The following is a 13,930-nucleotide window of genomic DNA, read 5'->3' on the forward strand; positions in this document are numbered from 1 at the left end:
TGTTTCTAAGAGGTTAGACTTGTTTTGGACAGGTTTGAAGAGGTCTCTCAGAGTTTTGGGCTTTGTTTTCGAGGTACAGACGAGGAATAAAATTGATAAAATGTGGAAACGCTTATACACATTCAGGCAGTACTGGATGGCTCGACACATAAACTCGCGTGTCACTGTGTGTTGTATTTCTGCTACTACAGGAGGTTAGTCTACAAGATCTGATGAATGAGGTATATAAAGAGTTTCACACTCTGTGCCATCGATAAACATATTGTCGCCAGCCTTATAAGTGCCTAAAGGAACTCTCAGAAGCGAAGTGGTGATCAGATCAATAATAAACTGATCCTGGGCTACGATTCTGCTAATTTGATCTGTATCTGGTATGTAACCGCGTGGTAACCTGTATTGTATTAACTCTTCTGGTACTATAAAAAAAAAGGCATTGTTAAAAAGTTTCAACTTGTAGATTTCTATATAACCTTACTCGTTCTCATGGCACTTTGGTCTCCAAAAAAAAGAAAAGGTAAATACTGTTGAAATGTGATGTAAGTGTTTTTTCTTTTTGAAAGAGAGAAAAGAATATTATTTCCTTTTTAGAAAACACTTTTTACTAATAGTTTAGTCTTCCCGCTTATATAGAATCATAGATATTGTATCCTTTTATATGCTTTTATATGCTTTTTGCAATGTATCGTGGTATATATATACATGTATCAAGGACAATTACTCTTTTTTACTTGTATCGTTTAGACTCGAAGGAAGTGTAGTGTCTGCTTTGTACTTGTTTGTGTCACCGAAATAAAACATATGTTTACATCATGTCATCTTTTCTTCATCACTAAACTGATAGCTAAAAATAGCTTATAGAACTAGTTTATAGTCTATTCACTTAGAAAGAGAAAAAAGCAATCAGTATGAGTTTTATAGTGAGCAAAAAAAAAAAAAGCGATGAATTTTTCAGGGTCTATTTTCAGGGAAAAGTAAGCAACTGTCCCATGGATCTAAAATGTGGTAAACGTATGCATAGTGCACGGATCAACGGAAATACTTTTTGTGCTCAAGGTAAAAAAAAAAAAGGAAAAAAAAAAAGACAATAGTTAGTTCATCTTTAGGCACCAGTAATCAGTACTTTCAGTTTGTGTGTAAAATAGCTTTCTTTCTTTTTTGAACAGCTAAACTCTTCTTTGCTCTTTTGGTTATTGACATTTTCATATGAATAAGAAAGTTTGTTATTGTTTCAGGATGATCTTCTCATGGAAAGAAAAAAAGGAAACTGGGAATGATTACAATTCAAAGTCCTCTATTACAAAATACATTCCGCATTGATTTATATGATAAGTAAACTTCCCTTATCTTCAAGGGCAAAGAATAATGAATTACTCAATAGAAACACAGAGGATAAGCACATAGCAAAAGAGAAAGAAAATAAGCAAAAGGGGATGCTTTTCTGTTTATTCAAGCACTTGTTACACTAAACTTCTTCAGAATAGATTGTCCACAAAAGAAAAACTTAGCCGTTGTTGACATTGTCATTACCGCCCTCTTACAAGTCTGGAAAGCGCACTGAAGATTTATCATCGGAAACATCTCTTTTGATGCCTACTCCACCCTACAACAAACACGTACTTCTTCATAGCTGCTTGCAGATGAAAAGCAAGTACACACAAGACTGTAATCCTTCTTTTACCTTTTTTTCCACTCATAGCAATGGCATACCTTTCGTTTTATTCTATTTACTTAGTTTGGCACATGCTCACTCAATATAACTTTGCATGAATTGTGCCTGCCTTTTTAGTGCCATTGGAGTAACATAACGCGTAGAAATAATAAAATTCTTTAAGCCTTTCCCTTTATTATTATTATTTTTCTACTATTGTTCTCATTTCATTACTTTAAACCAACTATTTCTCTGATTCTCAACTTATAACTGATTTAACTTTATTATTCACAATGTATACTGGAGGAAAAGGTGAGTAAAGACAGTTGTGATATAGTTTGAAACCTAATTTTATCAAAAAAAAAAAAAAAAAAAAAAATAGAACTACGATTGTACGTGAAGTCTGCCGATAACCCTACACTTAACGAGTTTATTGAGAAACACCTTGATATAATTGAAAGCGAAGACTGTACACTAAGCCAGCTGATGGTAAAATGGCGAGATCGTTTTACCTCTATGTTAAAGAGACATCGACCAAATATTAACGTGGGAACTCATATTGTTTGTGATATCAACATTTGGAAAAGACTCAAGGTAAGCCATGCATTTCACCAATCCCTAATTTCTTTCTTACTAAGCTTGTCTATAGACATATAGCACTAACGAATTGAGATCTGTTCTCTTTCAATGGATGTATATCTTGGAAGAAAAGAAGAGTGAAGATCTGCCCGCCTTCCTTGAGGAAAAGAAAGAAACAATCGAAGCTCTTGAGTCCTATAATGGTGATGAAGTTCCCACATTGCTTGACAAGTTGAGTCTTAGCCTTCTTAAGAAGTACAATGACTTGAGTTGTATTGAACAGAATATCTTGAAGCTTTCTCTTTCAAGAATCATAGATTTAGTTGATGAAGATTTTGCTGAATATTTCAAGCAGCATATTCCTGTACATCATTTTGGCATGTGGTCAAACCTGAAAAAAGAAAACGAGCTTACTGAAGAAGAACAAGCCAAGCTCAAAGAAATTGCTCAAGATTTTGCCCAACGTGCTCAAAATGACTTAAAAGCAGCAAGAAAGTATATACTTTTGAAAAGAGTTGATTATGAAGAAGAACAAGAATGCTCCTTGGAGGCAAAGGCCTATGAAATCATCGACAATATTAACACTTTGATGAAACACAACAACAACAATCATGTCCAAGAAGCCGATCATGTTGCTTTTGTAAAACAATTGTTTCAAATCGTATTTCGTGGCACAAACCTAAAGATAGCAATTGGAGAAACTGTAGCAGCAGCAACAAAACCATCCATAACATACAACGAGAGCAGCTTCTCAAATTCCAAGGACAGTGTTTTTATCTCTAAATCGACTTCATTTCGTCTTGCTCATACTTCTACAAGAAAAAAAGGCTACACTGGACGAAAAATTGATCTTAAGATTATTGGTGACGATGACCAGGAGCTCTCTTTCTGGGAGTTTAAGACAAGAAACGCAAGCCAGAAGTCTCTGCAATATCAAGAATCAAAGACATTGAGATTAACGCAATGTCTTCAGAAATCACTGAAGTCTGCCTTCGATTTGAAAAAAGACATTATGTCTATTACTTGGTCTGGTAATACATGATGAAGACTGTACTTTGTTGTTGTTACTAACATATTTGCATTATAGGCTGGTCGGGCACAGTTTGCCAATTGTATGAAAAAGAAGGCTTTTATGTGGCAAAAAAGGTAGCTACTTTGGTCATACCATATGATCAAAGACTAATTCAAACAAAATTGGAGAGATTCCTTCTCTCCATCTTCGAAATCAAGGTGAGTCTGCTTAAATATATTGTCGCATTTGAAATGTAAACTAAGCAATCACTATAGGCGTCCTTGCATTCCTTAAATAATGCAATTTTCTTGGAATCTAGTGAGAAAACAACCAAGAGAAAGACATATGATGACATGCCTCACATTATGCTTTCACCAAAGCGTGTCTAATAAAAAATTTGTATATTTATCTTATTTGCTTTATTCCTAAAGAAAAAATAATCACTCATTTTGTAACGGACTTCTAATCAACACCATACAAAGCAAAGGAACAGCGCACCATTTGTTTTACTGAATATCTCTGTGTTTCAAAAATAGCAATAGTACAAACGCATAAAAAGTTCTTCGTTTCCAATACAATACAACACAATGCAGGTATTGATTTAAAGACAGCGATAGGCGCTGGAAGCCTCTCTACGAGTGCTTGGTTTATATTTCATTTATTTTCTTTTTCGCATGTCACATTCTTTCCTTGTAGTTCCTACACTTGTTTATTGGCCAATGTAAATTGAGATACTTATAGATCTTTCTTTCTCGGATATTGCCATTTGATCACGAAATAAGTAACTTGCTAAGCTAGTTTTTCAAGTTGAAATAATTTCTTGTCCGAGCAGAACAAGAAAGCCATAAACTTCACATACCCTCTTTCTTTTGTTAGTGTTAGATGCGTTTGCTAGAGTAACTTTTAGATGATTTCTAGAAAGGACGGCTTCTACAGAAGAAAACTGATTTAAGTAATTGATTGTAAGAACTTCTCCAACCAAACGGCTGAAACTTGGGGGATACAGACAAGTTGCTGCCTTTTTTCGACAAGAAAAAAGGCACACTATGGTTTTAGAATGAATATCAAAAATGTAACACTTGGCTACACATCCTGGTCCAATCCTCCAACCAAAAGGCTGAAGCTTGGGGGATACAGACAAGTTGCTACACTTTGACAAAGAAAAAAGACACACTATGGTTTTAGAATGAATATCAAAAATGTAAAACTTGGCTACACATCCTGATGAAAAAAAAAAGGCGTTTGAATACGGTCACACTTAAGTCAAACGTCTGTGGCTTATCGAAGCCTACATTAAACTCAGCTGTGATTCAGAGAATAAGAATGAGATCCTTTATTTATATAATAATCATAATATACTATTTACCTGTGATGCAGAGAATAAAAATGAGATGAAAGCCTTTAAAAAAATGAGATGAAATTCATTCGTATTCTCTGCCTCACAGTATTTATACTATTTTATACTCAAGACCAGTCTTCAGTTACACCAAACGGAAAAATTATTCGCGCATTTCTGAAAAAAAGATGTGCGTACTTTTAAATCGCACAGAAAAAATTAGCATGCTTGTGTATCCGCAAAATGCGTGAGTTTATTAAATAGGTCTGCGTTGAAGGCAGTCTTCAAATTTGGCAGCAGAGTATCTACAGAAGCCTTTAAGATCACTGTACAAAATTCTATTGCAAGCATCTGCAATTCTCGAAGTCAATATCTCCTTTTCTAAAAGCTGTTCCCTCTTGAGTTTGCTTTTGCAAACCGACCAGAATTGCTCAATGGGTTAAGCTCAGGCGAGTAAGGGGGGGAGGTACATGCACTTATAGCCTCGGCTCTCAATGAGATTCTGAATATCTTGATGCTTATGAATAGGAGCATTGTCCATGATCAAATAATGGCCACGGAATTCCTCATGACGATCCATAACATCCAAAACACTACTGATGAAATTGAAGTAATGTCCACTGTTACTGGCCACTTTTGCATTCGAACCTCCTGCTGCTTTTCTTTTCTTTGATGAGGGTAATGTTCTTGGTCTTCTTGCACTAATGTTAACAACACCAAAAGGCGAGATGGCACCCAAAATGGTAGTAGTTTTTGCTCTTGTTTTGGGCACTTTCACGATCTCACGCTCGCCTTCTTTGGACCAAGAGAAATTTCTCTTAAGGTTGATATGGAAAGCAGCTTCGTCAATGAACACACAGTTGCTAGTGAAGTCCATATCTGTTTTCATCCATCTCTTCACCCACTGATAGCGCTCTTCGATTTTTTCAGGGCTGTTTCTCTCGAAAGCTTGGAAACGAGCCTGCTTGAAGGTAATCTTACACTTATCCTTGACAAACTTGTTGAAACCGCTTTTACTGATATCGAGTTTGCCAAATTTTTCTGTCAATACGTCAAGCATGTCGTCCAATGTAACGGAATTTGTGTTCTCGTCTGCCCATTCGATCATGAAATCTCTGTGCTCATCAGTTAAAATGGGCGGTCTGCCTACAGGTCTTCCATTGCCTGTAGCCCTTTGGATATACTCCTGAGGATCTTTGTTGTTCTTGGCTACCCAGCCTTTTTCCTTCGACAAGAAAAAAAAACTTTTCTTTTTCAGCATCCTTGTAGTGCTTATATGCTTTTATTCTCGCAGGTGTTTGCTTCAGCTCTGCAGGTAACTCAGCTTTCTTTTTGATCCCTTTCTCGGGAGGCTTTAAATCTGTGTATCTATCGTAGTCTGTTACACTTTCGACTGGATACATCTCGCCGTCAATTTCCATTTCAAACTCTACAACTTCGTTTCCTTCAATGTCATGTTGGTTTCCTAACCCGTCTTCAAAAATAATGTTATTCATTTTCGTATGCTATTTTTTTTTCTGTGCGATTTAAAAGTACGCACATCTTTTTTTCAGAAATGCGCGAATAATTTTTCCGTTTGGTGTAGTATGTGTGTTTTTTAGAAGTTTTAGAGAAAAATGGGGAGAAATAAAAGTGAATGAAAGAGTTGTAATTAAGAATTACACTCTTGGTTACACGTAAATTTATATAATGACAAAATAATGAATCTCAAAATAAAGGTGCAGATTGCAAAAGTTCAATTCCCAACACTTTTCTCGGGCAGCGGAGTTAAAAATAGCATCCAAGCCTAAAAACACTAGCAAAAAACGGTCGTATGCTCAAGTAGAAGCTGCGAAGACTCGAGTGTCCTTGATGCACAAGGACATTACTGAGCCTCATCCCGACGACTCTTCTTCACTATGTGAAGTGCACTTGAGAATTTACAGATCATCTAAATCTAAGAATGCTTTTCTTCTCGACATCACTAAGGTCAAAGCTCAATACACAGATCTTTTGTGTTTGCAAGAAATCTAAAATTCATGCTTTTTCTTTCCTCAATGACGGTACCACTAGATATCTCGAAATCTACGTTGAACCCCAATATGATGTCAACGATCTTGGCACTGATGGTGTTGAATTCAATGAATCAAAGCTGCGAATTATTCCTTGCAAAGCCACCGATGACAGTTGGATGGTTACCAATATCAAACTGTCTCACCTACCAATGTTGCCGAGAACTGAAGTTCTTGAAGGCTTAAAGGTCAGTTTATCCCCTTTTGGCCAAGTTATTGATGTCGGCATTATAACCGAACCTAATACTGGGTTTTTTATGGGATCCGGTTATGCTGTCATTGGTACTCCCAGACAGTCAGGAGAAGAACAAATCAAGTATCAGGAGTTAGCCCACAATATCCGTTGGCGGGAGGAGAAAGATGAGGTTTTTCATGCTACATGGAATAACATGCCCACTTGGTGCCGTTATTGCCATCAGACTGGCCACACCAAATTCGAGTGTGAAAAATCGAAGGCACGAGTCATCTACTATCAATGTCATTTATTTGGTCATCGATCTTTTGAATGCCCCCGCAAAGCTCCCATGAATCCTTCAAAGAAGCGCAAGATTCCCGCGCCTCAGAATCAGACTTCACAAAAAATGCCTCAACCTGCTTCCAAAGTGGACCAAATGGTCTCTTCAACAGAAGCATTAAAGTCTAAGTATGCTCCAAATGACAAACGTGCTTCTTTGACTAGAGCCAAGAAGGATATGAAAGCAAACGCCATCAAAGAAGGAAATGATAGTGATGATGCTATGTCTGAAGATGGCGAGAATGACGAGGAAGGTTCAGACTATGTACCAAGCGATGATCATGATAGTGACAGAGAAGAACCTGAACTAGAAGAAACTATTTCGGAAATGGAGCTAGATGGAATTAAAGGAGATGCCATGATTGATTTAAAAGATTTATTAACTATACAGATGGATCGCAAACGGGCATTGGTGCAACAGATCCACCAAATACAACAAAGGTCTACTGAAGAAATATTGAGCGAGGCCGATCAAAACACTTTAGCTGAACTCAATCAACAATTGCTCCATTTAGAAGAAAGTATACATTCGAAGGGCCCCGCTGCAGGCCAGCAATAAGTATATTTCACTATCTCATCATGACTAAAGAACTCCAAATACACTATGCGTCACTAAATGCAAACAGTTTAGTGAAAACGAATCAACCTAAAACACAAAAAGAATACATTCGATACTTAAGACTTTTAAAACTAGACATAATATGCTTTCAAGAAGCCCACTCGGATACACAATCCCGTATTGACACACTCGACATTCTCTTTCAACCAACACAATCCTTTTGGACCCAACATGTGGGAATCGTCTGCTTCTCTTCAGATTTTACTATCTCTGTTGTAGATACCTCACACTCCTTTTCTCCAGATCGATTTCAACTCTATAAGGTGGAACACCCCCAACAATTCTATACACTTTTCTATATTCTTAATTTGTACGCACCTGCGTCAAACAATTCCGAACGTTGATCCTTTTACTGTCAATTACACAATATGCTGAATGACTTCAGAATCATTATTTCCCTTGACCAATTGATCATCTCTGGAGATTTCAACTACTCTCATTTACGAATTGCTGATCTACCCTATGTTACCTATCCTCAATGGAGAGCTCGGCTAGAACAGTCCTTCACAAATGCTATGACTATTAATAATTTAGAGGACAGTCCCACGTTTCAAAGACGATCCAGGGATAGTTTCTGTTTCTCTACCATTGACTATATTTTTGTTGGCGAAGATATACGACAAGGGCTCACAAACTCCAATATCTCATCATTACCAGCTTCATGGTCAGACCACTACATATTGCAAGTTGAGTTTGTCCTAGGTATGTCAAAATTTGGACCAGGTATATGGCGAGGAAATCCGACTTTTGCTACACACAAAAGGTTACGTAATTCCATAGAGAAGCGTATCAACAAGCTGGTAGCACAATGGACTGATGATGATACACCTCAAGAACGGTGGGAGCAGGTCAAACTGACAACTAGAAAAGTTGTTAAATCGTATGCAATCAATCATAACAACTGGAGAGAACAGACACTTCGGCGCTTAGAAAAGAAACGCAATCGTATTTTACGAACGAAGCCGCTTCTAGCACTCAAGCTACAACTTCTTCCTCCCCTAGACACTCAGATTCAAATTGCTATCATCAAATATGGCATCCGGTAGCAGGAAAATGGTGAGACAAACATTCCTTTTCTGAAGCAGATACATAAAAAACGAACGCTACAGCAGTATATGTCTGGATTCAGAGACCTCAATGGCCCCATCCTGAGATAGTAATTTCTGAAACGACAAGCATGAAGCGCATTGCTCAAGAATTTTACCAACGACTATACACTCCCGACACTGTCGCTCCTGAAGACATCAACAACTACTTAGGGCTAGTCAATTTCGAACGCAAACTTAACGAAGACGATACTGATCTCCTGCTTGAACCGATAACCATCAATATACTTCAGGAAAAGTCTAAACGCAGTCCAAAACAAAGTAGTCTAGGTAGCGATGGCCTAGGTTATGCGTATATACGCCTGCTTTTTGAACTTCCTGTTTTGGAGCCATTACCAGAACAACTGTACAACGATGCTCTTGTTCATGGTGTTGTTCCACCATCTTGGAAAGACATTCGAGTAAGACTGCTGCCAAAGAAGGGCGACCTCAACGATCTAAAGAACTGGAGACCTATCTCGCTAATCAACTGCGATGCAAAGATCTTTACAGGGCTATTGACCAAACGCTTCGGCCCAGTTATGCAAAAAATTATCAATCCTTATCAAACAGGATTTCTCAATGACAGATTTATTGGCGATAATGGAATGTTGGTGCATCTGATACTACAACAGGCAAGATACCAAAACCATTCTGGTATCGGCTTACTTCTTGATCAAGAGAAGGCGTATGATCGAGTTCATGCCGGATATCTGACTCAGGTGCTACGTGCTTTTGGCTTTCCCCTTTCACTGATTGATAGCATTAGTAGTCTATTCTTTGATAATTCAGTGTATATTAATATTAATGGATTCTTCACGGAACCAGTCAATCAGAAGCAAGGTCTACGTCAGGGTGATCCTCTTTCACCAATACTGTTCAATCTTGCTTTGGAGCCACTATTATTGTCTATTCTTCAAGATCCATTGTACCAAGGTTATTCTTCTTCGAATTCCTCAAGCAACCAACAGATCAAACGCCTAGCATATGCGGACGACATCTGTGTCTTTGTCCACGACCAAAATGACTTTGTACGCCTTCAGATTCATTTGAACAATTACGCTAAGGTCTCTAATGCAATTTTCAATCAGCACAAGACCGAAGCATTTTCATTGAGTGGTGATACTGTGTCTTCCTGGTCAACACTGTTAAGGCAACACCGAATTGACACCTATTACTCCAAATCTTCACCAACTACCCTGAGGTATTTAGGTTTCTACATGCCGTATACTAGTACACAAAGAAATTTTGTTCAGGATATGCTACTTGACAAAGTACAAACACTGATTTACGTTTTCTCACAACGACGCTTGTCTCTTCGAGGATGTGCAATGATTGCAAATACTCTCATCCTGTCCCAACTATGGTTCTGTCAGCGGCTTTTCCACCCGACACAAGCATTTTTAGACCAAATACGGCGGTTGATATACAAGTTTGTCTGGCAAGAGAAATATCCCAAGGTATCTTTCGATCAATTATGTCTTCCCCGTCTACAGGGTGGCATTGGTCTTCTAAATCCTGCGCGCCAACATTTAGTACTCCAGATGAAATGGCTTTTTGCTCTTTTTGATCGAAACCAAGGTAACACGCTGCTGAAGAGTGCTTTAAGCCATCATCTACTATTTATGTCTACCAGCTCCTCCTTTCCTATTCTGCCTTTCTTTTCTCCAGTCTTGCGAAAACATGATATCTGCCATCAGTTCTCTATCATTTTTTTCATGTTTTAAGCATTTGACCATTTTGGAATTGACTTTAACCTACAGCATTTTCCTTTAATTAGGATGTTCTCTGACCTGCCCTCTGACCATTGGCTCTATCGACATACAGAATTGCCTGCAATGATCTTCAAGTTTGATGAAAACACACACCGGCTACGTTTACAAGTACGCACAGAGTATTCCAAGTTTCCCCTCTTATGCCGTTCGCTGTACAACAATATAATGATTCGACATTGCGTACAGCTACAAACCTTTTTGATTCCTTATATCTATAATGAAGTGGAGCAAGTAAATGTTGAAGAAAACGATCAATCATTAGTGAGCCAATTGCATGACTCTCCTCTCTGGAGTCAATACACGTCCAAGGCTTACAGGATGCATAATTATTCCAGTGCTTCAAATACTCAATTGAATTTGCCATCTAAATTGCTGCGTCTGTTCTGATCTTCCTCAATGCCTTTACCTTCCAGAACTTTGTGGTTCAGAGTTATCAATAAGAAACTGCCTACAGAATTACAACTGTATAAAATCAATCGCGTTTCCAACAGTAATTGTCGCCTATGTCATTCGAGTATTGACTCATTTGAACATTTCATTCTTTACTGTCCTTGGAAATGGACCACTTGGATTTAAGTTCTCACTTATTTCTATCCACAGATGTATTTTTCAGCTGATATGGTTTACCACCTACTCTGTCTCGAATCCTGTCCTCATTTCCTACTGCCTGACAGTCGTCTCTTTACGGTTCTATCTGTCTGCCAATGGAGAATATGGTCCGCTTACTGGCGTTTCGCCTTGGACAATCAACCCTTCAACCCTGGGTGGGTCATTTCCGACATTATTAGTCAGACTTTGATCTCACTACAACAACATTATTTGCTCGTAAACGCTTTTTGAGTCTCCCAATGACTAATTTTGTGCATTTTTTTTTCAGCTTATCCACGTTATACCCCTCTGTGATGTGTAACTAAAAACATACATTTTAAATAAAAATATTTTACAAAAAAAAAAAAAAGAAGTGATATCACTATTGGAATCCTGTATGCCATGATGAGAAATTAGTAGAGAAGCTTTAATATACGATAGCGCTATACTTACATCATCAGTAACTAATTCAGAACTTATAAAATCCTCGGCTATAATACGTCTGCAATCTCTTTTTCCTTGCGTTGAGGTAAAGGGTTGTTCAGGCTTTGATGTCGAGGGCTTTTCTCTAGAACGCTTCTATATATCAACATAAATATGTCATACAAGCAACGCAAAGATATATGTAACTATTGATATTACTTACCTGGCCACATGAAACTTTATCCTGTGTTATTCTATTCTGTTTATTATGACATACAAAATCAGCTATTCATCGCAATACCAGTGGTTGTACTAGTATTTAGCTTACCTGTTCAACTTTCAATTGCTCAATGGTATTATTTGAGATGTAATTATTGTAGACTGTTGAATGATCATTGTCGTTGCTACGTTTAGAATTCTCTTGAATCAATCTCTTTAGATCTTCATCCTATTCAACACAATCACTAGTAGCTTTTGTGGCAACCCGGGAAAATATAATAAACTTACGTTATATGATGTCTTTAAACGTGCAGTCGCATGGTTTTGTTGCCGTTGCTGATACACCAAATGGAAAAATTATTCGCGCATTTCTGAAAAAAAGATATGCGTACTTTTAAAATAGCATATTCAACAGAAAAAAAATTGAAGACAGAATTGATAACGAGATGTATCCAGTCGAAAGCGTAACAGACTACGATAGATACACAGATTTAAAGCCTCCCGAGAAAGGGATCAAAAAGAAAGCCGAGTTACCTGCAGAGCTGAAGCAAACACCTGCGAGAACAAAAGCATATAAGCACTACAAGGATGCTGAAAAAGAAAGGTTTTTTTTTTCTTGTCGAAGGAAAAGGGATGAGTGTTCGTGCTGCTGCCTTGGCCCTCAACATTAATGTTCGAACAGCACAAGACTAGATAGCCAAGAACAACAAAGATCCTCAGGAGTATATCCAAAGGGCTACAGGCAATGGAAGACCTGTAGGCAGACCGCCCATTTTAACTGATGAGCACAGAGATTTCATGATCGAATGGGCAGACGAGAACACAAATTCCGTTACATTGGACGACATGCTTGACGTATTGACAGAAAAATTTGGCAAACTCGATATCAGTAAAAGCGGTTTCAACAAGTTTGTCAAGGATAAGTGTAAGATTACCTTCAAGCAGGCTCGTTTCCAAGCTTTCGAGAGAAACAGCCCTGAAAAAATCGAAGAGCGCTATCAGTGGGTGAAGAGATGGATGAAAACAGATATGGACTTCACTAGCAACTGTGTGTTCATTGACGAAGCTGCTTTCCATATCAACCTTAAGAGAAATTTCTCTTGGTCCAAAGAAGGCGAGCGTGAGATCGTGAAAGTGCCCAAAACAAGAGCAAAAACTACTACCATTTTGGGTGCCATCTCGCCTTTTGGTGTTGTTAACATTAGTGCAAGAAGACCAAGAACATTACCCTCATCAAAGAAAAGAAAAGCAGCAGGAGGTTCGAATGCAAAAGTGGCCAGTAACAGTGGACATTACTTCAATTTCATCAGTAGTGTTTTGGATGTTATGGATCGTCATGAGGAATTCCGTGGCCATTATTTGATCATGGACAATGCTCCTATTCATAAGCATCAAGATATTCAGAATCTCATTGAGAGCCGAGGCTATAAGTGCATGTACCTCCCCCCCTTACTCGCCTGAGCTTAACCCATTGAGCAATTCTGGTCGGTTTGCAAAAGCAAACTCAAGAGGGAACAGCTTTTAGAAAAGGAGATATTGACTTCGAGAATTGCAGATGCTTGCAATAGAATTTTGTACAGTGATCTTAAAGGCTTCTGTAGATACTCTGCTGCCAAATTTGAAGACTGCCTTCAACGCAGACCTATTTAATAAACTCACGCATTTTGCGGATACACAAGCATGCTAATTTTTTTTCAGATACTACGCTAAATTCCGTTTGGTGTATTTAACATCTTTGATATAGTCGTGCAAAATGGAGCGTGCTGAAGCCAATGAATCTTTGGGAAAGTTTTCATGCGTCGTTCTGAAATAGTTTTCAAAGCTTAGATCGTTTTGCGTTTCAAAGAACTTTGAAGTGTCCATAATAGATATGAAAAGCAGAAACAGTTCCATTCGCAGCAGTCCAAAGGCAGCACCGTAGTATAGTACAACACCACACAATCAACAGCAAGAGGTGTCGCAGCAAGGATAGCTGCCTAGCTCCTGGAACTGTTACGGACAACCAGGTCCATAGCCTTCTCCAAGTCCTTCAGCTATGAACGTGGAGGGGTGTCGCGTTGCTTTTTGCGATGCCAAAACCT

At 38.2% G+C, this 13,930-nt stretch overlaps 2 protein-coding genes across 2 annotated transcripts; one reads left to right on the forward strand and one right to left on the reverse strand.

Moving 5' to 3' along the window:
• B0P05DRAFT_609555 (uncharacterized protein) lies at positions 1 to 543 on the reverse strand. Its single transcript, XM_051583379.1, has 2 exons — positions 476 to 543; positions 1 to 416 (listed from the first exon to the last, which is right to left on the reverse strand). Exons 1-2 carry the CDS (start codon positions 483 to 485, stop codon positions 196 to 198), a joined length of 231 nt encoding a protein of 76 aa, XP_051436221.1. The 5' UTR covers positions 486 to 543; the 3' UTR covers positions 1 to 195.
• A 1,289-nt stretch (positions 544 to 1,832) lies between these two features.
• On the forward strand, positions 1,833 to 3,471 carry B0P05DRAFT_636132 (uncharacterized protein; the record flags this gene model as incomplete). Its single annotated transcript, XM_051583614.1, has 6 exons — positions 1,833 to 1,883; positions 1,924 to 1,960; positions 2,031 to 2,242; positions 2,298 to 3,258; positions 3,315 to 3,373; positions 3,430 to 3,471. The coding sequence occupies exons 2-6, from the start codon at positions 1,942 to 1,944 to the stop codon at positions 3,469 to 3,471; spliced, it is 1,293 nt and encodes a 430-aa protein (XP_051436222.1). The 5' UTR covers positions 1,833 to 1,883; positions 1,924 to 1,941.
• Between the last annotated feature and the right edge of the window lie 10,459 nt (positions 3,472 to 13,930).

The sequence above is a fragment of the Gilbertella persicaria genome (genome assembly GCF_025201335.1).
Source record: "Gilbertella persicaria strain CBS 190.32 chromosome Unknown B0P05scaffold_13, whole genome shotgun sequence".
In the NCBI taxonomy this organism is placed as follows: Eukaryota; Fungi; Mucoromycota; class Mucoromycetes; order Mucorales; family Choanephoraceae; genus Gilbertella; species Gilbertella persicaria.